Raw genomic sequence first — 24275 nt, 5'->3', positions numbered from 1 at the left:
CTGCATATTGGGCTGTCCATGACTTTAAAGCTGGGCAGCATTCTCTTGTCCCTTTTTCAGTGCATTACACTACATTGCTTTGATGTATACTTATTACCTTGTGCACCCAATCTTCCTAGCTACAAATCCAGACAACCTATTTCATATACATGATTTGAAGCAAAACCTGGGCGTTTGAATGGGAATGCTTACAAAGATTCACCAATTGCTGAACATCTCACTCTATTGCTGGAATGAGCATTGCAGATATGTCCACAACATAAGATTCTGACAACTTTTAGAGCTTTCAGAGCTCCAGAACATTGGGCGGGATTCTGCCTTGTATGCACTGTTTAGGTAGTTGAGTGCTAACATGCAAGCTCCAGAAAAGGTGGGGAGACTGGTTGCCAAAATTAAATGCTGAAATAAAATTTGTATGTGTTGTGGGCGAGTGTCAAAAGTTTGCTTCTGCATGTGCATGAATTCCATCATGCAGATCCACTGCAAAAGTGGCCATATTTACTGAAAGTCTTGCAGATGTTGCAGTATGCACAGTCCATCTGACAGATCTCCACAATACTCATTCCATCCAATGTGCTTTATTTAGGTTCATAGCAGAACCTGCTACTGCTATCGACCACATGACTGGGACCACCTCGCACTAGGCAAGACCATTAGGAATGACACATACCTGCGCAGCCTGGCTGTGCAGGTAGGAGAAGCACCACCATTTTTTACATCACAGTGGCTGCGTTTCAGGTCACGCAGCCACCACATCTGGCGGACGCATCTGCATTGCCCGTACCACTCCTAGAAAATTCTGCATTGCTGACACCCCCCACAACACCCACCGCCGCCACTTAAAGTACGATCGCATCCTTCCACCGCTGTCACTTATAGTGCAATCGTATCCTTGCAGTTGACCATGCACATGGAAACCTATTCCAGGCAAATATTGAAATCTTATTCTAATAACCACATGCGTTCACTTGGAAGCAACACTGATTTGAACATTCAGTTTCCAGTGAGACCAATACTTTCACTACCTTCTGAGTATCCAAACTAAAAGAATCTGCCTTGCAAAGGAGTTTTTGGTCATTAAGGGATCATTAAGGGTCAAGATCAGGAACCAATCTTGACCCTTAATGATCTCATCAGCCCTAAAATAACTCCAAAAATTTCTGTAAACATTTGAGGAGCTGTTGCTAGCCAAAAAGGCAGAGCCCAAAGATGAAAATAATGCTGGCCCACTGCAAATCTAAGGCAATGATGCTCTTCTCAGATGGGAAAATGGACGTACACATCCTTTAGGTCTATAGATGCTAAGAACTTGTTCGTCTACACACAGATTGTTATGGCTCTCATGAACTTCAATTTGAACCTGTCTATAATTATCCTTTTGTTTAAGGTTTTTACAACCAAATTTGAACAAAATTTCTGTTTTTTTGGACTAGAAATAAACATCCCTGTGTTATCTGACACGGAGGATATATTCCAGTTTAAAACATCATTATAGAGTAAAAGAAAAAAAATAGCAAAGGACGGACACATATTTGTACATACTCAAGCAGTGGTTGGAAAGCAAGGCTGTTCTTCACTTGTAGGTGGTTCTTTAGACTTTCCACTATGGCATTCTGGTGGTACACCAGGAGATGGAATGACTGGCATTTACTTGCGACTTCTCTGTAGAATGTAACTGAACAACAGGCAATTAGTCTTTCACTAAGTTCATACATTAGTAGCAATAAGTTATCGATTTAAGAGACAATATATCTAATACATCGCAATGGATAAAGAGCACTTATTTAACCCATTGGCAGGTATTCAATGCTGTTTGCGAGTGGTGACAGCGAGCAGGGCTTCCTGCTCGCTGTCACCACTCACCCTGACAGTATTCAACACACCCTCAGCATACGCCAATTCCCCTTCGCTCCGTTTTTTGAGCGAGGGAGAATTGGCGGATGCGGCTCCAGAAGCAGCGAGACTCGCGGCTAAAAACAGCGAGTTTTCTGCAGTAGCCGTGGGTCTCGCTGTTTTGGGGAATTCTCGCCGTCCTGTGACGGCGAGGATTTCCCCAGAACGTTGAATAGAGCGAGCAAGCGGCGGGGGTTAAACAGCGAGGATCGCTGGGTTTCTGCAATCCTCGCTGTTTAACCCCCTCGCCGGCCGCTCGCTGCAGCATTGAATACCCCCCATTGAGTGCCGAGTGAATTTGGCAAAATAGGTGTGAAAATTGCCAAGCAACATTTTTATTCATCATAATGACCTGTAATGTTTACCTTATATAGGAAATATAAACTTTTTTTACAACACTTATTTGAATCTATATAACAAATGTGAGCAGGTATTTTTAGCAGATATTTTGCACATCTCTCACAGATGTTGGCACTCAAAGGGTTAAGTACAACCATTTGATTAATAACTAAGCTAGCAAGTATAAAAAAATGATGTGGTTCTGTGCATGATTATATTTCCATTGTTCTAGATCAGGGTTTCTCAAACTCGGTCCTCAGGACCCCACACAGTTCACATTTTCCATGTCACCCGGCAGGTGCATTCATTACTCATTGACACATTTTAAAAGATCCACGATTGCGATGCGATTGTATAAGATGTACTACGGCCAAAAGATTGGGCGCCGTGCTAGGAAACAAGTACCCATTAAACATTGGTGGCCAGCCATACTCCCTGCTCTGTGTTAAGAAGAGCAGGGGGGCGGGGCCAGCAGAGTGTGTTGCCAAGTGGCTGGAGGGAGAAGTGCTCCGTGATCAGCAGGGCAAGGGGTGGGGCTAGAAAGCAGGGAGTGTTGCTGGGGACTCGGAGCAGGACGTGTGGAGCCGGCGCAGCAGCACTCGGACAGGGTGAGTATTATGACAGGCAGGGGCGGGGCGGCGTGGGGCGGTCCGCCGGGCTGAAAGTGGATAATCTTTCAGCCCGGCAGCGTACAGACACAGCGATGATGGATGGTAAACCATCAATCATCGCTACATCTGCTGGTAAAACCAGCAGATGAACCACATTGCTAGCGATGATTGGGAACGTGCATCATCGCTAGTCGGCAATCTGGGGGGCATACACACTAGGCGATTTTCCGAAGAAATTCAGCAAGTGTGTATGGGCCTTAAGAGCTACGGGGGGCCTGCACCAACCATCCTACTGTGTTCTAGATCATGGGTCTCCAAACTGCGGCCCTCCAGATGTTGTGAAACTACAAATCCCAACATGCCTTGCCACAGTTTTGCTATAAGGGAGTGTTAAAACTGTGGCAAGGCATGCTGGGATTTGTAGTTTCACAACATCTGGAGGGCCACAGTTTGAAGACCCATGTCTTCATGGCAGTCACTCCCCTCTTGTGCATCTGCAATGGATGGATATTCAGTCGTACTCACTTTCCAGGAGTAATGTCATTATTTAAAGATATTTTGTTTTGATGATTTGTTGAATTGCTAAAAAGTAACACCTCCAATATTTGTTTGTTTTTTCATAAATCATGAAATCGACCAGAAAAGTTAAACAGACAACATCCTTCACCTCGGGATGAAAGAAATGAAAAACACACACACAAAATATGACTAAATAGATCTGTATGTGCTTTTTAATGACACAGAAATACAACAGTTACATGTGTTACAGGCAATAAGTCTCGTAGCTAACGGTTATTAACCTTTTAGCTGCAGAGTAAATTCACAACAACCAAAGCACTTTGGCAGCTTGTAAAATCAGTGGTAGATTTCATTAAGGCAATTACATGGAAGTAATAAGACACACTTCCCTAACACCGCTCTATGTACTAGGCACACAGTTCACAGCATCACATAAAAGGTCAGATGTTTCCATTCAGCTACAGTAGCAAATCAATTGATGGATATTCTAATCCTTTACCTATCAGGGCTTGGAATGAAGAAATTGACCAAGAATTGAGCAGGCCTAATCCAAAGTGATCAAGAAGTCAGAAATAATATAAATAATAGATCACTTAATGTCAAAAACAAGATAACAGAACATTGGACAATGTTGACAAGTTAACCACAGCATTTGTACTGTCGTTTTCAACAATGAGGATTAGGAGGGAGAACAAGACATATAGGGGGACATTTACTAAGATGTGTATTATACTTCACATGTGATGTTGCTATGGGCAACCAATCAGAATCTATTTCTTATTTATTTAGCACCCTCTAGCACAGGCATGTCCAATCTCTGGCCCTCCAGCTGTTGTAAAACTACACATCCCAGCATGCCCTTCAATAGTTTTAGCATTCCCTAATAGCCAAACTGTAGCAAAGCACGATGGGACTTATAGTTTCACAAAAGCTGGAGGGCCATAGTTTAGACATGCCTGCTCTAGAAGATAGTAGACAGGATCTGATTGGTTGCCCATAGCAACATCACGTGTGAAGTAGAACAGTGGTTCTCAACCTCAGTCCTCAAGGACCCCCAACAGTGCACGTTTTCCAGGTCTCCTGGAGCACAGATGGAGCTAATTATTTCACCTTTGATTGTGTGTGGAGACCTGGAAAACGTGCACTGTTGAAGGTCCTTGAGGACCGAGGTTGGGAACCACTGAAGTAGAATACACATCTTAGTACATTTCTTAAGATCCTGTTTTAGTAGTTGGAATTAAAAGTTATCGCTTACTTCTGAAGCAACAATTATATTATTTCTTTCACATAGGGGCATACAAGTACAGTATTATGGCAAAATGCATTCACAATCTCAATGTACAGTCTTCTTAAATACTTAAAACCCATGAGGTGCAATATGGTACATGACGACAAATGCAGAATGGCTGCTTGATGGTTAATGTGGTCTTTAGATCCAGGGACCACCTGACAAACCCATATTAAGCAATAATAGGACATGCACAAATGGAAAGTCAATTGCGCAATATGTTTTAACGCTATAAAACAGCACTTTACACAAGTTCCCAGATCCATGCATTTCCACAATCGTGGCCGCAAAAAGGATCAGTTAGAGGCGATTTTTTTTCTTTCCTGCCCCCAGATAGGTTGAAAAAAATCCCCACTATTGCCAGCTATCAGGGACAATTGAATATACCCCTGGGTATCAATTAGCTGTGGACTTTTAACTTGGCCAATTGAATTCCTCAATTTCTCTCAAGTTTATGAATATTTCCAACAATCCTTTTAGTTACTTAAGTTACAGCATTTGCTCAATAAATTCCAAAACACAATGTACATACCAAAATTCTGAGTGAGGTTTAGATCCCTCCATTTCTGTAAACCTTCATAGAAGTATGTTTCGACATCCTATTTAAACAAATAAAATATGAGTTAATCTAGTTTAGGTATTAAATAGAAAAAAAAAACTTCAATAGTCAGGAAACAATTTGACCACAATGGGGTGTATTCAATGTGGCCGGTGAGGGGGTAAAACAAGCGATCATCACCATTAAACCCCTGCGCCGGTCACTCACCTTACTCAAAAAGTAGGGAGCCCGCTTTAGCATTTAGCAGCGAGTCTGGCTATTTTAGCAGCTGCACACGCCATTTCCTTCTCGCTCCAAAAACCTAGCGAAGGGGAAACAGCGTATGCAGGAGGTCCATTGAATACGGACCCTGTCAGCTGTGACAGCGAGCAGGCAGCCCTGCTCGCTGTCACAGCTCGCAGAAAGCATTAAATAATTGTAAGCTTGCAGCAGGGCCCTCTAACCCCCAAGTCTGTCTTTTGTACCCAGTTTGTTTTATCACTGTTTACTATTGTAAAGCGCAACGAAATCTGCTGCGCTATATAAGAAACTGAAAAAAATAATAAATAAAAAAATAAAAAATAAAAAATAATCAATAAATACCCCAAAAACATAGGCACAGTAGTGTTTTCTATGCTATAAAAGCAAATAAAATTAAATTAATATCAACCAAAAGAGAACATTGGAGGGTATCCAATTAGGTAGATCAGGTGGGAAAAGTCAGTTTCTTGTAAATTTTTTCCAGATATTTCACAGATTTTTCTTTAAAACAGGCTACAAAATTAGATCACCTGTAAAAACATTTCCTTATGAAAACCTTGTGTTTCAGTGGCTGAAACACAGTGGCAGGAATTTTGTTCTGCCTGCCTGAATCAGTTGAAAAAAAACCCTGATAAACTGCGGCCACCGCCGGCTTATCGGGGCAAATTGGATAGTCCGTGGTGAAACAATTATCCCGTAGTAATGTACCAAAGGTTATTCGATTCCCTTCTTTGACATCCACATTGTTTTAAAGTGCAAACTGTACTACTTTAAAGGTCCTGAATATTTAACATTACAAAGTTGATCTCTGTATACACTCGGTGCTCATAAGCCTTTATTATAAGGCCTATAAAATGTGGCAACCATAGGAGCAATTCCCTGTACTGACGATGCCTGGCTCAGGTTATCAGGGATATCAAACATATTAAAAATCTTCGATTAATTGATTCTGACCAATAACTATCAAATTCAGGGAGCCCGGAACTTTGAACAAGCGGGTTTTCCCCTGATTATTCGATGGATTACCAATTATCAATGTCCGCCAATTGGCAGAATGGGGAATTGCTGTTCAGATGTATGGCCCACCAAGTCCAGCTTATGTTTATTTATACAAATGATGGTTACAAAGACAAAAACTATGAAAGGCATCAGAACAACAAAACCCACAAAAAACACACATAAAAATCATACAAGATGTAACCTCATCTGAAACAAATAAATGATAGTCCAAAAAAATCAAATAGTGGATACCCAGCCAGTGATATTTGCCAGTGTTTGGGGTGGCAGTTGGTATGGATTCCCTATTTTTTGGACTGTGCTGCAGCACCCCTTCTGGTAATACATATTTCCTGTCTGGCTTCTGTTAATATTTTGGATGACTCCACAAGCAATGTGTATGTGTGCTTTATGTAACAAGGCAATGCATGCCTAGGCGCTGTGCAGCTTGGCCAAATATGTTCCATGTGTGATAACTGTACTGTCTCTCTGCTTGTATTGTTACCTACCTGGCTGTTTCTGTGACCAGTGGCGCCGCTGATGGCTGCCTAGGCGCTGTTCAGCTCGGTGGGTATGTCCTCCCTATGTGATAACTGTACTTAATGTTACCTTCCTGGCTGTTGCAGTGACCAGTGGCGCCGCTGATGGCTGCCTAGGCGCTGTGCAGCTCGGCGGGTATGTGTTCCCCACATGTAATGTCTTAATGTAATATATGTAATGCCTTCACCCCCCCACCTTCATCCCTGCTTGATGCTGCACTGTAAATCCACAAAAAATTCCTAGTGTGCGCAAGCATACATGGCCAATAAAGTTGATTCTGATTCTGATTCTGATTCTGATGTGATTTATACATACATAGAAAAATGTGGGTATCAAACTAGCAATTTTTTTTCTAGTTTAGTTGATGAATCAAATTTCAGTCGCACAGGTATTTCAGATTTACAAATGATTTTATAGGTTTTAGATTAATATATTTATCCCTAACCCACAGTACAATACATGTCAAAGCACAAATACATACTGCTTCTCAGAGCTGGATACATTAGGCTCCCAGTGGGCACAAGGGGCCTCTAGTTCACGCTTTCTGACAAAATCCTTCTTAGAAGGACAAAACCCACGTGCACTGCAGGGAGGCAGATGTAAAATGTGCAGAGAGAATTAGATTTGGGTGAGTTATTTTGTTTCTGTGCAGGGTAAATACTGACTGCTTTATTTTTACACTGCAATATAGCTCTCACTGAAGTAAAACCCCACCCAAATCTAATTCTCTCTCCAGTGCACATGGTTTTGGACATCTAAGAAGGATTTTGTCAGAAAGAGTGAACTAGAATAGGGTCCTAAGGGAGCAGATTACGTAAAACTTTCTTTAAAGGCATTTTTTGATATAAGTATATATGTAAATATAATATGTAAAATAAATAAAGCATCCCACATGTATACATCCAGAACATAAGTCAATAAGGAATTTGATCCATAAGTTTACACAGGCACAAGTAATACTTGCTGACTTTTTATACAGCAGCCTCCCGGTGAGTAACGAGCACCTGTCACCGAGTGGGGGGTGGGGGTGACGGTCTTTAATGTCATTGTGGCGCAACCAAAGTTTAAAGCCACAATTTATGGAAGTCTGTAAAGTTATATTAAAGAGACACATTTAACCTGCAAAATCTACCACCAAACTGCTATAACTTACCTCGGATAAGCCTTCTTGTCGGTTAATACGATGTATAATGTCGATGTTCACATTTGCAAGTCTTTCAGAAAACGTCAGAAACTGGAAACATGAAATTACATATTATTCATTGCTATAATGAGAATAGCATTGATCACACAGTTTTCTTGATCATAAACCCATCAAATAGTGGGGGTAATTACGACCAAAGACACTTCTCCTTCACCTACAGCTGGAATTTTTCTTGACAAATAATTTTATAACCTAATTTCCAAACAGTGTTTTATAACAAAAAGGTTTCTTCCACGTTTACAATCAACGTGTAAAAAAAAAAAAAAAAATAATAGATTACTACCTATCCATAAATCTCGCTAATACAGTTTCTTCATTCTCCTAAGTCCGCTGTCTTCATTTCACACTTAACTCCTCACATCCATTCTCTCTTGCTCTCCCAGTCTTGCAAGGTAAAGGCTTATCCAGACTTCAGTATTTCACTTATGAACTACTTCAATGAACACCTTTAGGGTTAAATCCATCCTAGCAAGTCTAATCTTCCTTGTTCGCACTACTCAGCAAATGACTATGTTAGATACTCACTCTCCAGAATCCAAACTGTTGATCCTCACGTACAAAGCCTTCAACACAACCAACCCTTACCTCAAAAATACTCTTGCTCACACCATTATCTTGCACCTATTTGTGAAATTGCTTACCACACCTGATCAGAATTCCCCCCCAAGTCATCAAATCTTTAAATAACTCATCACATTGCTATATGCTACCATAATTACCAGTACACCCTCATTACTGTTCCAATATCACCCACATATTTCTATAGTATTGGTTCAGCTATTTTCCCACTTACATGTAATCTTTCTCACCTAGTTGGAGGGTGCTGATCGGTGAGGGGGGCATATTTGCATTTTGTTGGGCTGTAGATATACATCACGTCTAGTATGTTGTCCTCCTCACTGAGCAGCACCCTGCACAGTAGTAAACATCACCTTGATCCCCCCAATCATTACTGCATTTATTTTTTCTACCTTGTATATCCCTTTTATATTTATACGCTCTGATTTCCCTATTGTGTGATGCTACATACCACTGTCACCTTACAAAATCAACTAAAATATTAACACTGGGATTATTGTTCCAAGAGAAAAACTTTAACCAAGTTAACTTTGCCTCGTAAATCATTGCAGATTTAAAAATACAGACATTCTTCACAAACATATACTATAGGAGCTTTTAAAATGAAAGCTTACCTATAGTTACTATAGAAGACATGAAAAATACCGGCAAACACTATTATTTGAATAGGATAGTAATTGAGTTTGAAAAAACTCAGGAGCCGAGGTGTGCTCCCTACCACCAGTGCTGTGCCTAAACGGATCCGATATGATTTCCCGGCGGTCGGAATCCCGACACTGGAATCCCGACCGCCGAAATCCCGACAAGGGGGGGACATGGATCGCCCCCCCTTGCGGGCTCGCTGCGCTCGCCACGCAGCGGGCCCGGTGCCTCGCTACGCTCGGCACGCTATTTTATTCTCCCTCTATGGGTGTCGTGGACACCCACGGAGGGAGAAAGTTTCGGGATTCCGGCGGTCGGGATTCCAGTGTCGGGATTCCGACCGCCGGGATCCCGACCGCCGGGAAATTAACCGCATCCCGCCTAAACACGTGCATAGGGGGGTCGTGCGATCGAGTGGACCCTCTCCCAAAGGAGAAGGGCCCTGTTTTTCCCCTAACCCCTCTCAGCCGTAAGGCAGAGAAGGGGAAAATAGGGATCGGTGGGTCCTCTTTGCCGGAGCTCAGAGGTACCCTCTTTCCTCAACCCCCGGAAGGGTTAGGACGGTGGGTCCTCCGCACCCGAAGGTTTGGAGAGACCAGCATTAGGCTTCCCTCCACCTTGCGGCTCGGGGTCGCCCTCGAGGGGACCGAAGCTCTCCCCAAAAGGATGAGAGCTTCGGCACATTGGGGAATGGTAGGCCCATAAGGGTCAACCACACAACCCAAAAAAACAAGTGACAAACTACAGAAAAGCGAAAAGTGCACAAACGTGAGAAGGAGAAATAAATAATATAGAGGACCCCAGCCAGAAGGCCGGGGTGGGGTGTGAAAAATTGTCCTACCCCATCCAAAAGGACGAGGTAAGGACGTGCAGCTTAACCTAGAGGGAAGTGCGCAGTGCAAGTGCTTACTTGTGCAAGGTGATTTTTGGGATCACCCGTGCAGGTTCGGCACCCCCGAGTTTCCCTGGGGGCACAGTGCAGCCTCGGGCCCTAGGCAGCCGACCGATCAGCGTCCGACCAAGTGTTTCTCTGCTCCCATCGTAGGGCACCTTCCAGCCCCTGGCATGGGAATGGGTACTACACTGGGCTTTTCGAAAGACTCCCTTAGGGGTTGCGGCCCCCTCGGAAGAGCAATCTACTAAGTCTCAGTGTTTCTCCGATCCCAAGGTTAAGGTACTAAGCTGGGCTTATCGCTGTCTCCCCATCAGAGGCTACGAACCTCTGGAATAGGAGCCATCTACTCAGTCCCAGCCTTTCTCCGCTCCTTGGGAATGGATACTAGACTGAGCCTTTCGCTGTCTCATCCTTCGGGGGCTACGAACCCCGTCAAGAGAGCCAAACTACTAGGCCCAGTGTTCCCCCCCCCCCCCTCCTACCAGTGGGTTTACGGAAACAACACCTCCTACCACTAGCAGAGGTGAAGGTACTCAGCCAGACTTTTCCCCACTCCCAGGCAAAAAAGAGGGGTCCCACACACAGGGGTCCCCCATCAGAGCAGCTACTCAGTCCAGCCTTTCTCTATTCTCTGCCAAAGGCCAGTCCATACCGACTGATAAGAACAGATACTACACTTGATCTTAGCCAAAAGGCCGAAAAGCGAATAGTATAGTAATTACCGTAATTGAAATAAGTGATGTTTGCAGATAAATATTTATATTGGTACTACCTTCTGCAGTATGTACTTATCAAGCCTACTTCTCACACATGGTTCCAGGATTTTGTTTGTGCGGTTACTAACCTCAGGAATGCCCTACCCCTAGGGTTACCACCTTCCCCTTTAATTCCGGACACATATTAATTACACAGGTTCTGTGGAAGTTTAAAACCAGGTGAAATGGAGTCTTGAAGTCAGCCAGCCAGCCACAGAACCTGTGTAATAAATATGTGTCCGGAATTAAAGGGAAAAGGTGGTAACCCTACCTACCCCTGTGTCAGACGCTCTCCCAGCATTCCAAGGTTCTGTCAAAAAACATCTCTTCACCCAAGTATACCTCTTCTTCTCCTAATGGTCAATCCACTACCATCCCAACTCTGGGATATATGGAGATATACGGAATGTGATATTTTGCATACATCTCTGATTTAAGAGATTAGCATTAGCACATACCCTGGGTTTATATTACGTATATGCCAGTCTCCTTTTGCGAGGTCGTTCACAGACTCCGTTTACCTGCAGCATGATTGACATGTTGACCCGTTATCACCAGTCACTATAAGGAAGCTGATGCTTACTCACATGGCTCCATACTTGAAAGCAGCACTGGGAATCGAGAAGCCCACAGGAGATTCATTCTGCTGCATTAGCATAATTGAGTATTGCTGCTATGTCCAAAGGCACAGCATCGACGATCACTGCATCTATCACAAGGCCCTCTGTTCTCTCCATTTATGAGACATATTCAATTAACCAGGGTGCACATAGCAGGCTTGTAGCAGTGCCCAGAGATATTTTATCTCAACCTGTGATAATCCTGCAGGCTCAACACACCATGGATTTCCGTTCGCACCCTCCTGAGGTGCAAAAAGAAATCCACAATAAGGGCTTTCTGGCATTAGTGCAACCACCAACATCACATTAAACCATAACTCGAGGCACTTGATCCAAAATCTATGGGTTAAAGCGCAATAGTGGTGGGCTTACCACAAGAAAAAAATGGTCCAACACTTCACAGCTCCTGGGTTTTAAGGGTGCCGGACAGCTCCCCGAGTCGGGATTCCGGCAGTCATTACTCCGACAACGGAATCCCAACTGCTCCCTCGTGGGGGTCCACGACCCCCATAGAGGGAGAATAAAATAGGTGGCAAGCGCAGCTCGCCACCGTGCCCGCAGCATGGCGAACAAAGCAAGCCCGCAAGGGGCTTCATTGCACTTCCCGCGCCGTGCAGTCGGGATTCCGACGTCTGAGTAATGACTGTCGGAATCCCGACTGTCGGTGAAATATACCACACCCGGCTCTAAAGCCTGGAGCTGTAAAATGCATTGTATGCATGTAGTGCATACACTACATGCACGAGGGAGCGAGCATGTAATGTATGCACTACATGCACACTCCCACATGTCATAATTTACATCCTCTGTCACACATACATGTGACCTAATCTAAGGATATCAGCGACAGCAGTTTCACGGATGTGGCCACTGACATACCTTTTGCAAGATTTCAGTGCGTACACACTACAGGTATATTGTATCACTGGGAGTTCAGGGGAAGCCGTTGACAACATTGTATAGTTTGCACATCACATGTGTAGCGGGCTAGCGGCTTATCCTAACCACCGCAATAAACCACACACACACCGTTTTATGATTGTAACAAACTGAAGTAGGCTAATCATGTAGAATGCATACTTTATCGGATGACATGCAGGAAACAATGTTTGCACAATAGCAGAGTACAGTATTTAGCATGGATCTTAAAGGAAAGATGTAAGGAGCACATATGATATGGAATACATTACAACTGATTATTTACAGTTTCCAGTAATAGTAATAATGCTCCATCAAACACATACCAACCCTCATACACTGAGTCATCCAAAGGAGGGGACAATGTGCTTTTCATATTGCAGTGGTTTATCCAAAGACATACAGTATATGATACATTTTAGTTTTGGAACACCCAGCTTGGAATATATGTGTAGTGGTCGGTCCTGTTAGCATGCTTAATGAATACAAATATATTAATGTGAATGCAAATAATTGCACTTATTAGAACATGCTGAGATAGTCCGACAGCCAATAGCTTAATAGGTACATATATACTGTGAGGAACAGGAGCAAAACTTTACCTTAAAGGTGTTCTCGGTCTTGTGGTGGGACGATTTTGTCTTCATGGCTTCTGGAAAATATATATACGTATTTCACATAAACAGTTGGACTCTGTGTTATATTGTTGCGCTTTCTCCTCCACACCAGCAGCACACGTTGCTAGATACAGGGCGCCGCCATCTTGCCCGGAGCAGCCAGTGACGGAGAACAACACAGGATTTCCGGAAACCCGAAAGTGTCTGCACGCTGCTGTTAACCAGCCAACCACCTGCCAAACACAACATGGCTGGCTAGCAACAATCATGCATCGTCAGGTTGGCTGGCTCACTGTAAAAAAAAAGAGAGAGAGAGAAAAAAACATCTACAGAACTTATTTTCGAATATACAACTCTCATTTTGTCCTACTCTATGGTACTGTCAAAAATGTCAACCGAATCTAATCCAAAGACCGACTTCCACATAAGCCCCATGAGTTGAAAAATTCTGTAAAATTTACAAATTGGCCCCTGAATTAAATGTGGCATTTACAATAATTAATAGTTCTAACGTATGTGTTTTGTTTATCTTTCTAACAATTATTTATAGGATTTTCTATTAACTATTGTTTAAATGGGATCTTTAAACATCAATATTTGAAATGTGTTATATGTGTAGTTTATACATTTAAAGTTCTATGTAAAGTTTGTATCAGCTGGGATAATTCAGACTTTATCATAGAATGCTCTCATGTCATAGCCTGATTCAAACCTGATTGCTACTGAGCGAATTCGCACAGCCGCCGGTTAATGATGAACTGCGCATGCGTATGGGCTACTATGCGTGTGCATGATGCCCGCTACCAAAGGAATCCTCATTTTTTTTATCAATCTAGCAATTTCGAAGGTGATTGACAGGAAGTATGTTATGCTGCTTTCAGACCGCATCTCTGGCTTTGACCCTGTATTTGGAAACGTTTCCAAAAACGGGTCTGCCAGATAAAACCCCTTTCACACCGCAGCACTTAAACGGTATATTACCGTTTAAGTGCCGATTTTTTGACACTGGCAGACCCGTTTTTGGAAACTTTCCAAATACAGGGTCAAAGCCAGTGCAGCCTTCAACCCTCCCCTCCGTGCAGCTCCCCCCCCCCTCGCGCGTGTCGACGCCCCCCGCGCATGTCGACGCCCCCCGCGCATGTCGACCCCCCCGCGTGTCGCCCCCCCCCCCCCCCCCGTGTCGACTTACCCCGTGCCGGTACCTCCGTTGTGGATCCCGGCACTGCAGCTCAGTATGCTCGGAAAGCACTTATGAAAAAAGTGTCTTCCAGAAAATGGCTGCCCCATAGGAAACCCAGTTTAAAAAAACTGTCTTTCGTATGGGGGCAGCCATTTTCTGAAAGACACTTTTTTCATAAGTGCTTTCCGAGCATACTGAGCTGCAGTGCCGGGAACCACAACGGAGATACCGGCACGGGGTAAGTCGACACGGGGGCGCCGACACGCGCGGGGGGCGTCGACACGCGCGGGGGGCGTCGACACGCGCGCGGGGGGTGTCGACACGCGCGCGGGGGGGCTCCAGTGCTGTGAATACTTAATGAGCGCTCATTAAGTATTCACTGTGCTGAATTTAGGACCCAGCTCATTGGCTGGGTCCTAAATACCGTTTCAGAACCGATTTTGAGCCTAAAATACCGGTTCTGAAACGGGTAGGACCCTGCATTTTAACCGGTTAGAAAAAACGTTTTTTTCTAACCGGTTAAGTGGTCCTGCACCTTTCAGACCGCACACATTACCGTTTTAAAACGGTAAAAAAACGGCAATATACCGTTTTTAAAGTGCGGTCTGAAAGGGGCATAAAGGTCCATACACACTGGGCGACTATGCCCAGCGTGTATGGACAGCGATGATGCTAATCATCGCTGCGGGGAAAGCCGTTCAGTGCATACATACTGAGCGGCTTTCCCCCTGCCCGGTGCCGACGGCGGGGGGAGGACGGCTTTGTATAGCGGAGGGCTATGCAAAGTCATCCTGAAAGCCGCTCATCTGCTGGTATAACCAGCAGATGAGCGGCTTTCCCGGCTATGATGCAGGAGCGCGCAGCAGCTCTCATCGCTGGGGCATACACACTTGGTATTTGAGCGACTTTCAGCTCAAAGTCACCCAGTGTGTATGGGCCTTAAGTGTCTGGTGGTGGCATCGAGGAAGTGCTAAGAAAAAAAGCAGATGTGCCAGAAAAAAATGCTGGATTTGCCTAGGAAAAGGCAGGCATGCCCAAGTGTTTTAGGGGAGGGTGTATGATGTCAGCAGCAGGTCGCATATGCCTGTATTCATCACAGTGACGGAGTAAATCCCTGGCTATTCCTAGCTTGCAGTGACTGGTGCCCTGTGGAAAAATCATTTGATGGGGAGCGGATTCAGACATAATAAAACTTCCCCTATACCAAGCAGTCTGTAGCATAATCTTAACATCCAGAATATCAGCAAATTTTATAGGGAGACTCATTAGGACATGGGAAGCAGAATTCTACTTTTTATTTTTTATTGCACATAGTCACTGATGGTGGTACTATATCGCTGTGCAATGTGAAAACATTCCGAAAAATTGACAGACAGATGAGTTACTGTTGTTATCATTAATGTAACACAAGTAGTGTAATGTTTTATTAAAGTTTAGTTGTTATTAATTTGTATGTCCATTAACATTATGTTTAAATAGTGACACAGTGGTTAGCATAGCTGCCTCACATAACTGGGTATTGGAATCAATTCCCAGTTTCCTCTCACACATACTAAGGGTACATACTAGTAGGTTAATTGGCATCCTAAATTATGGTATGTGTACGATAGGAAATTTAGGGCCTGATTCAGTACCACTTGCTAAGCAGCAGTCATTTGCTTCTTCGTGAGCAGCTTAATGCCGCCCACCACCTGGCTGAACGCCCCCCACTGAATCCCCTCAGTAACATGTGAGAGGATGTACAGTAACAAATCCCTCGCATGCGGCTGAAGGGGAGATAAATCATTTGATGGTCGCCAAACATAGAATGATTTCTCTTCCCTTTAGAAATAAAAGTCTAAACCTACTTTTATTTCCGTCTGAGTCCACCGAAGAGGGGGCGGATGCTGAAGTCATGTGACGTCAGGCGCATCGGCCAGCCTGCGATCCCAAGGGGATGCTCAGCGTTTTCATGGGGATGCCCATAAAACACTGGTCAATCCCCTGCTCCGGGCCAGTTTAACCACCGCCCCCCTCCCTCCCTTACCCGTGTGAAAGCCTCGGTGAGTGTGATACTCGCTTAAAGTGTTCTCACAGGGGGTCTGCACATGGCACATGCTCATATACACGCATGCGCAAGCACAGACCCTCCACCATCCGAACGGGGTCAAATTCCGTCATAGAATTTGACGGCAGATAAGAACCACTTGGCCCAAAAGGGGCTGACTAGATGGGCCAAGTGGTTCTTATCTGCTGTTAAATTCTATGTTTCCGCCCCATCCAATCCAACCAGGATCACCCCCTCAGTCCGGAATCCAATTAACTACAGTAATTTAGTACAGCTAATGGATCTGCTCAGGGCTATCCAATTAGCTCCAATGAGTGGCACTTATTAGGGATTATGCTTTGTTTGGGTGCCTCAGCCAAAGCATGACCTGCAATAAACAGCCTTCGGAGACCTGTTTTTGCGGGAGAATGCATGTGACCCCATGTGTAATCTGCCAAAGATGGGTAATTTACCACACAATAAAAATACACTATAAATGCATAGCCCGATATACTCTAAGGCTATTTAGCCAATTTTTGCAGTGCAAGCAATTGGATACCATATTTACCATATTTTATGTGTCACAAATCAGGTAGTCAAAAGTTCTTCCCTTTTGCGCACTGCTGATTGTCTGACTGTTACATGTCTGCTGGTCAGCCATGTCAGGGTTCTCCTGTAGCTGTGATTCAGTACAACAAGGGGACCTCCATATTGCCTATGCTCCAGCTTCTGCGTACTGTAAGTTGTCTCTGATGTTCACTTGAATGCTTCCATTCCAGTGTGCTGTCTGCTTCCCAGAGCAATACCTGGGCATGATTCAGTCTGCTATACCTAGTCTCCTGCATGCAGTCACCCTCATCACCCTCATGCAGTCACCCTCATCATACTATCTCTAAGAGCTGATATTGACTATTCAAGTTCCTACAGCTGCCAATGCAGATATTACACAGATTGATACATCCAGTTCTCAGTAAGCTCTCATTGCACTAGGATAGACATTGCTACCACAATTCATGATCCATATAGGTGACACTGAATGAGGACAACTATCAGTAACTCTTCTAGTTTCATTAACTCTAGTAACACACATTCCTGCCCTGCGGCCCCAGCTTCAAGTATATTCCAATCTAAAAACCTGACAATATGTAAGCGATTACTTAAGTTTACTACTGAGCACATCCATTATGACTCCTTCATCTAGATCAGGAATTCCCAACCACGGTCCTCAAGGCACACCAATAGTGCAGGTTTTAGTGATATCCAGGCTGCAACACAGATGGTTTAATCAGAATCCCTCAGATACTAATTAAGTCACCTGTGCTCAAGCCTAGATATCTACAAAACCTGCACTGTTGGTGTGCCTTGAGGACCGTGGTTGGGAATGCCTGATCTGGATAAACCATAGGGCCTAGATAAACAATTATTTAACATTTACTCAATATTACCCAAAAGTCTCTATGTGCTCTAATGAGCAGAACTTCTTCATATGTAAGCAGGGCAAACATGGGCATGGTTACACAGATTGTGGGCATAGTTGGCAAATAGGGTGCTTGTATTACTGTTATCCCAAGTGCATACTTACATACCCTCCCGGAACGCATGAGGCTTGCCCACCCTTCCTGGGGGGCCGGGAGGGGGACCCTAGGCTTACCATTAGTGCTACAGTAGGTAATGAATAACAAGAAAAAATATCTAATACCCCTTTTACACCAAAATTCCTGGTCGGACCCTGGTCTTTAAATAAGGGAGTTTCCATGGTTGGACCCAGCTTCATACCCCATTTACACAGCACCGTGACCCAGGTCTGCGTCGTTTCCACTGAACCTGGGTCAGCCCTGCTTTTCCCTATGGATGACATTAAAAATGTGCATTTTAGGACTGATAAACTGCCAGCCAACCTTCCCTCAATGATTTAAAATAAAAATTAAAAGATGTGACAAGTTAGCATTGAAAAATGTTGGTTTGTTTATTTTGTAAAATGTTTTTTTCAAAAAGTTATATTCAGTGCTCAAGGACACATAGCGGCATAGAAGTGCTGCATCTCCCATGTGCTCCCCCAGCCCCCTTCCCCTGCAGCAGCAGACCGAATCTCCCATGTGCTCCCTCCAGTTCCTCCCAGCACCCCCACCTGTATGCTTCCTGGCTGCTGTCCTTTCAGCGCTACCCGGATGTCCCAACCTGGGTTGGGACCATTTACACCACCCACAACTAGGGTGACCAACTCATCCCTTTAATCCGGGACACATATTAATTACACAGGTTCTGTGGCTGGCTTTCACCTGGTTTTAAACTGCCACACCTCAAGACTCCATTTCACCTGGTTTAAACTGCCACAGAACCTGTGTAATAAATATGTGTCCCAGGTTAAAGGGATGAGTTGGTCACCCTACCCACAACCCAGGTCCAACCAGTGTTCAACCCTGGTCAGGTCCTGGGTAGGAGACCAGTGTTACTGGACCTGGGTGGGCCCCTTTTACACCAGCGCTGACCTGGGTCCAACCTGGATCCGACCTGGGTCTTTGCCTCGGTGTAAAAGGGGTATAACACTGTTGCCATAAGTTCAGTGTCAACATGAGTTCTTTCTTTTTAAGAATGTTCCAAACAGTTGATTTGGCCACTCCTAATGTCTTTTGCTATCTCTCTGATGGGTTTGTTTGATTTTTCAGCCTGATGATGACTTGCTTCACTGGTAGTGACAGCTCTTTGGATCTCATATTCAGAGTTGACAGCAACAGATTCCAAATGCAAATGTCACACCTGGAATCAACTCCAGACTTTTTACCTGCTTAATTGATGATGAAATAACGAGGGAAAAGCCCACACCTGTCCATGAAATAGCTTTTGAGTCGATTTTCCCATTACTTTTGGTCCCTTAAAAAGTGGGAGGCACGTAATGCCTACACCGTTCACCTGATTTGGATGTAGATACCCACAAATGAAAGCTCAAAGTCTGCAGTTAAAGCTTATCTTGGCTGTTTCATTTAAAATCCATTGTGGTGGTGTATAGATTTTGGAGCCCCTATGCCTTCCTGGTAGGTCACCGTCTGGTCTCGGACTTCTTAGAATCTTGGAGACTGGTACATATATCCCCTTGTAGCTTTCTATCACAGTGCCTGTATTCAGGGTTGGATTATCAATGGGCCTGATGGAGCTGCAGCTCCTGGCCCACACTCCAGAATAGGCCCACAGTATCTGCAGAAGTCTTTGCTGCTTTAGTTAGGAAAAAAATATATATTTTCCTGTTACTGCAGACTGTGGCGCCTAGGCACCACTCCCCTCCAGCATCAGCGCCAGTGGATCAAATGCTGACATAGCAGGCCGCGCAGTGGAGTGCTTCCTCCCTGCGCCGCATACTCACTCAATCTAGGTGTCTCCTCCATGCTTCGTGATATCACCACGAGTGACAGCCCCTCCACTGTCGTACTAAGAGTCTGCAGTGCAGGACAATTGGCATGAATAGGCTCTGCTAGTAGTAATAACTGCTTGCAGAATCCAACTGGCTCTGTACTTCAAAGCTCCGCCCACCTCCACAAATGGGCAGAGCCTATATAAACACAGGACTAATGGCAGTGACCAGTGATGTTCTCAGTCATTGAAGACCTCCAGGGATTAGGGGCCTTATTCTGGTTCACTCCTTCTGGCGAATTCCTTCTTAGATGGACAAAACCATGTGCACTGCAGGTGGGGCAGATGTTACTTGTGCAGAGAGAGTTAGATTTGGGTGGGGTTTTACTTCAAAGTGAGATCAATATTGCAGTGTAAAATTTAAGCAGTCATTATTTTCCCTGCACAAAAACAAAATAACTCACCCAAATCTAATTCTCGCTGCACATTTTATATCTCCCCCCCTGCAGTGCACATGGTTTTGTCCATCTAAGAAGGAATTTGCCAGAAGGAGTGAACCAGAATAAGGCCCTAGGTGAGGGGTGGGAGGCAGCTCCTCCTCCTATCCTGCTGCAGTAGCTGCCCCTAAGCAGTCTCAACTGACAGCAGCACTTAAAGCTGAGTAATCTCACATGGGCACATGCTGCCAGTGCACAGAATGATTGAAAGAGCAGCTGTGCACCTGGCCAAAAGGAGTGGACAGATGGAAAGGAGACTGAACAAGGTGTCTTAAGATACCCATACACAATGCAATTTTTGTGTGTGAAGTGATGCGCGCTCCCGTGCACATTCCATTGCACAGCTCAAAAAGTATATGCTGCGCATACTTTTTGACCTAGATCGCATCACATCGCATGCTAATAGCACGCGATGTGATGTGATCTAGTCCATAACGCATACAATTATTGTACTGTGGATGGGCACCTTAGTTTGGTGGAGCAGATCATGGCAAACCATAAACCCTAAGACCATGTAAGTGAAGAGCCAGGCTGTAGTAGTGGGGTGGTCTGAAAGACTGCACTGTATGGCATATTGTAACCTGATGTCACTTCAAAAGTAAGATGGGGCACCACAGTGAGGAATAATGTGGTCCAACTCCACAATGTGGCATAGCAATGTATGTGGAATGTGAACAGCTATAGTTGGCATAATGTGGGGCACTAGAAGTTGTCACGGCTTGCAGTGGCATAATGTGGCAACATAGGCTCTTATTCTGGTTGGTGCGGATATGTCCGCGTGCGTTTGTTCCGCCGATGTTTTGTGTCTGCGCATGTGCAGAGGCATATCTGCGCATGTGCGAAAGGGACATATGTCCAAATTCCGCATGAATTGTTTACACTATGAACAGGGGGAGGAGAGGGGCGTGAAGGACTGTTTGGCCTCATTAACATATGCATACGCCCCGCGTTTCATGGGTGTTCCCATGAAAACGCTGGGCGTACGTATGGTAATGCGGCCGTGACGCACGTGTAGGGGGCGGACATATGACATTGCCGGATGTCAGCTGCCCGCCCAGATCCCTGCTTTTGCACGGAGAAATGCCCGAGTGGTCTGAGCTCGCGTTAGCTGCCTGACCGCTCGGTCCTGCATTTGATGGTATGCGACCATCGAATGATGGAGGAGGTGTATACATGAGAAATCCACTCCTGCTCCGTGCGGTCAGCGGCTTACCGCATTCGGACGGAGTGAGCGATCCGTACGGAAGGCGGGGTTTAGGACGCACGGTCCTGGCCGCATATTCGGCTCCGGCCGCACAGACCAGAATAAGGCCCAGAGTGTGGCATAGTATGATAACAATGTGGTATACTGTGTGTGGGATTACAGTATAGCATAAAGTGGTGGGGCTGCACAGTGTGGCAAATCGTGGATGGGTACTGTGGCATAAGATGGATGGCACTAGAGTGTGGCATAATGTAAGTGAGAAATAAGTTATGGGAATGTGTGCAATATTGGTGGTGATGGGGGAGTGGGTGTGTCAGCAGTTTTTCATATAGAAAATATTACTTTACAGAATCCCCCTAGGCTCCTTGGGAGCTCCGCGGCTGATTGGCTTTTTGTGGGTCCATAAAAGCTCATGTTAAAGATTATCATGGGCGTCTATGGGCACCGGAGCATGTTGGTTAACTATTGGGAAGTGCTAGACTGCATTTGTCTATTTAATTAAAATATACGGTATACAAAAATTGTCAAAAACTATAAAATCATCTAATGTGGAGCCTTTTATATTCATAGAGTATTACTAACCTCTATAACATTATTTTTATTTAATTAATAATCCATAGTATGTGTTTATTTATTTTTTTCTAATTTAGTGGTTAATAATATAACAGGTAGTGTATACTTCATATAACTAAAGCGGGGAGGGAGATTGAGGTGGGTGAAGGAAGGTGCTAGCCACACCCCATGGCACAGACCACACCTATATATCAGTAGCCACACCTCCACCATGTGGGTCACACACCCAGAGGAGGCACACAATAGGCCCTTTAAAAATGTCAGCTATGGCACTGCCTGTATGGCATGATGTAGTGGAAATAAGTTACTGGGAAATGCCAGATTGTTAGACCGTTATTAATAGGTATCAGATTGTTTTAGTGACAGTAGCTAAATAAGCATTCGAGTGCTGCCTGATCTACATCTATATAATACGATTTTCAGTGGCCTCACATTTTCTATGAAATGTAGTGGTGGCTGCAGCGTTAACTACCTTTCACAGGGGTAAAGTCGGTTTACACATATAAACATATGTAATGTATGCAGCATATATGCTGGCTGCAGGTCCCCCGGGATTGGAAGCGAAGTGGCTATAACAGGTGCCACGCAGCACCTGGCATTAGACTGACGCTTGAAGGAGAGTAAAACCGAATGCTGCATCCCGGTTCCTGCTCATTGTCTATGATAGACGCAGCACTGCTGATCCTCTCCCAATGAGTGTTCCTGCACTTTAAGTTATTTAATTAGTAATTATTTTGTGTGGTGGGGGTGGGAGGGGGCTTCAGAAAGTCATCCACTTTGCCTGGGGCCCACAGTCTTTTAGATGTGGCACCGGTACAACTTTTTAATTTATAATGCAAAGAGAAACAGAAAAAGGTAAAAGTAAAGGCAGCTAATTTTATTATTCTGCCAATTGCTTCATTAGAGCTTACTATGAATTAGTGAAAGTAACAATACTGGATGTGGTAGAGCCCTTTAATGAGACAATTTATAGGGCAATCTGACCCCTAAATCCAGGGCTGGCAGCAGAAATCTTGGTGCTCAGTAAACACAGTTTTTTGGGGGCCCTGTATCCTTCACTGCTTGCTACAGGCTGGGTGACCATTGGTTCATCCGGGATCCCCCATGTCTCTCTATACAGCCTCACCTGTATTTCTTCGGCCTCATTGTTTTCTGTGTTTCTCCAGCACCATCCATTTGTCTCCAGCTACACCCTAGTTTCTTTCCATCTCCTACTGCCCACTCATCTCACCTGTGTTGCTCAGCCTCTCGTGTCTTTCAGCCTCCCCCCCTGTGTTTCACAGCCTCAGCTTCCCACATGTGTCATAGCCTTCCCATATCTCAGCTTCACCATTCCTCATGTTTCTCCCAGTTCCCCCATACAACTGGTGTGGAATGGGGTCCTAAAGTCGGGATCTCGACAGTCATTTGACCAATGTTGATATCCTGACTGCCGGTACTCCAACATGGGGGCAAGCTCATTTATTGTGTATGCAGAATATCGTTCATGATCAGCTCAAGGGAAATTGTTTACGAATATCTTTCCTCTTTCATATCTTCTAGTGCAGGCATTCCCAACCACGGTCCTCAAGGCACACCAACAGTGCAGGTTTTGTAGATACCCAGGCTTGAGCACAGGTGACTTAATTAGTATCTGAGGGATTCTGATTAAACCATCTGTGCTGAAGCCTGGATATCACTAAAACCTGCACTGTTGGTGTGCCTTGAGGACCGTGGTTGGGAATGCCTGTTCTAGTGTGTATGGGCCTATAGTTCTATTATCCTGTGCCTGACCCTGTCAATAAACAGTATCTACATGTTATTAAATGGTTTCTGGAAAACCTCCATTAAATGGTTTGTTTAAGTAATTAATTAAGGATTTATAACCTGTCAATCAGCCAATTATCCCCAATTGTACTGGAATAGCTATCTGCTACTGAATCAAGACATTACACAAAACTGGAGTCTGTTCTAATAGTTAAACAATGATTTGTGATTGATGCCACTTTCTGTCCAGCTACAAGTAAATAGTACTCAGTATTAAATGTCTTCTGTTTGGTTTAGCTCAGGTTTACTTTAATTGTATTGTTTACATATGATTATCTGCAGTAAACAATGTATAGTGAAGTTAATTAACTTACTGACCCTCTTTATAGGCACTTAAAGTTAATGTGTAGTAAAATATAATAATGTATATTATAGATAGTTACTTTAAAATGTACTGAATCAGTTTAGTGAAAGTCTTGTTGCGGAGAT

General features: G+C 44.3%; 1 protein-coding gene and 1 non-coding gene across 2 annotated transcripts in view; both read right to left on the bottom strand.

Moving 5' to 3' along the window:
* UTP20 (UTP20 small subunit processome component) overlaps positions 1–13387 on the bottom strand; it is a 107052-nt gene extending 93665 nt beyond the window's left edge. The window contains exons 1-4 of the mRNA XM_083182218.1: positions 13201–13387; positions 8139–8219; positions 5183–5249; positions 1543–1675 (exon numbers count right to left, since the gene is read on the bottom strand). Of these exons, the coding sequence (XP_083038344.1) occupies positions 1543–1675; positions 5183–5249; positions 8139–8219; positions 13201–13245 (326 nt within the window). The 5' untranslated portion in view covers positions 13246–13387. The remainder of the gene's footprint in view (positions 1–1542; positions 1676–5182; positions 5250–8138; positions 8220–13200) is intronic.
* LOC146076322 (U2 spliceosomal RNA) lies at positions 10830–11012 on the bottom strand. The gene has a single exon (XR_014473740.1). It is a non-coding gene; the product is annotated as a U2 spliceosomal RNA (small nuclear RNA).
* Positions 13388–24275: the final 10888 nt, after the last annotated feature.

Source organism: Crinia signifera, chromosome 4 (genome assembly GCF_055691185.1).
Source record: "Crinia signifera chromosome 4, ASM5569118v1, whole genome shotgun sequence".
In the NCBI taxonomy this organism is placed as follows: Eukaryota; Metazoa; Chordata; class Amphibia; order Anura; family Myobatrachidae; genus Crinia; species Crinia signifera.
This window is presented reverse-complemented; position numbering and strand designations above follow the sequence as displayed.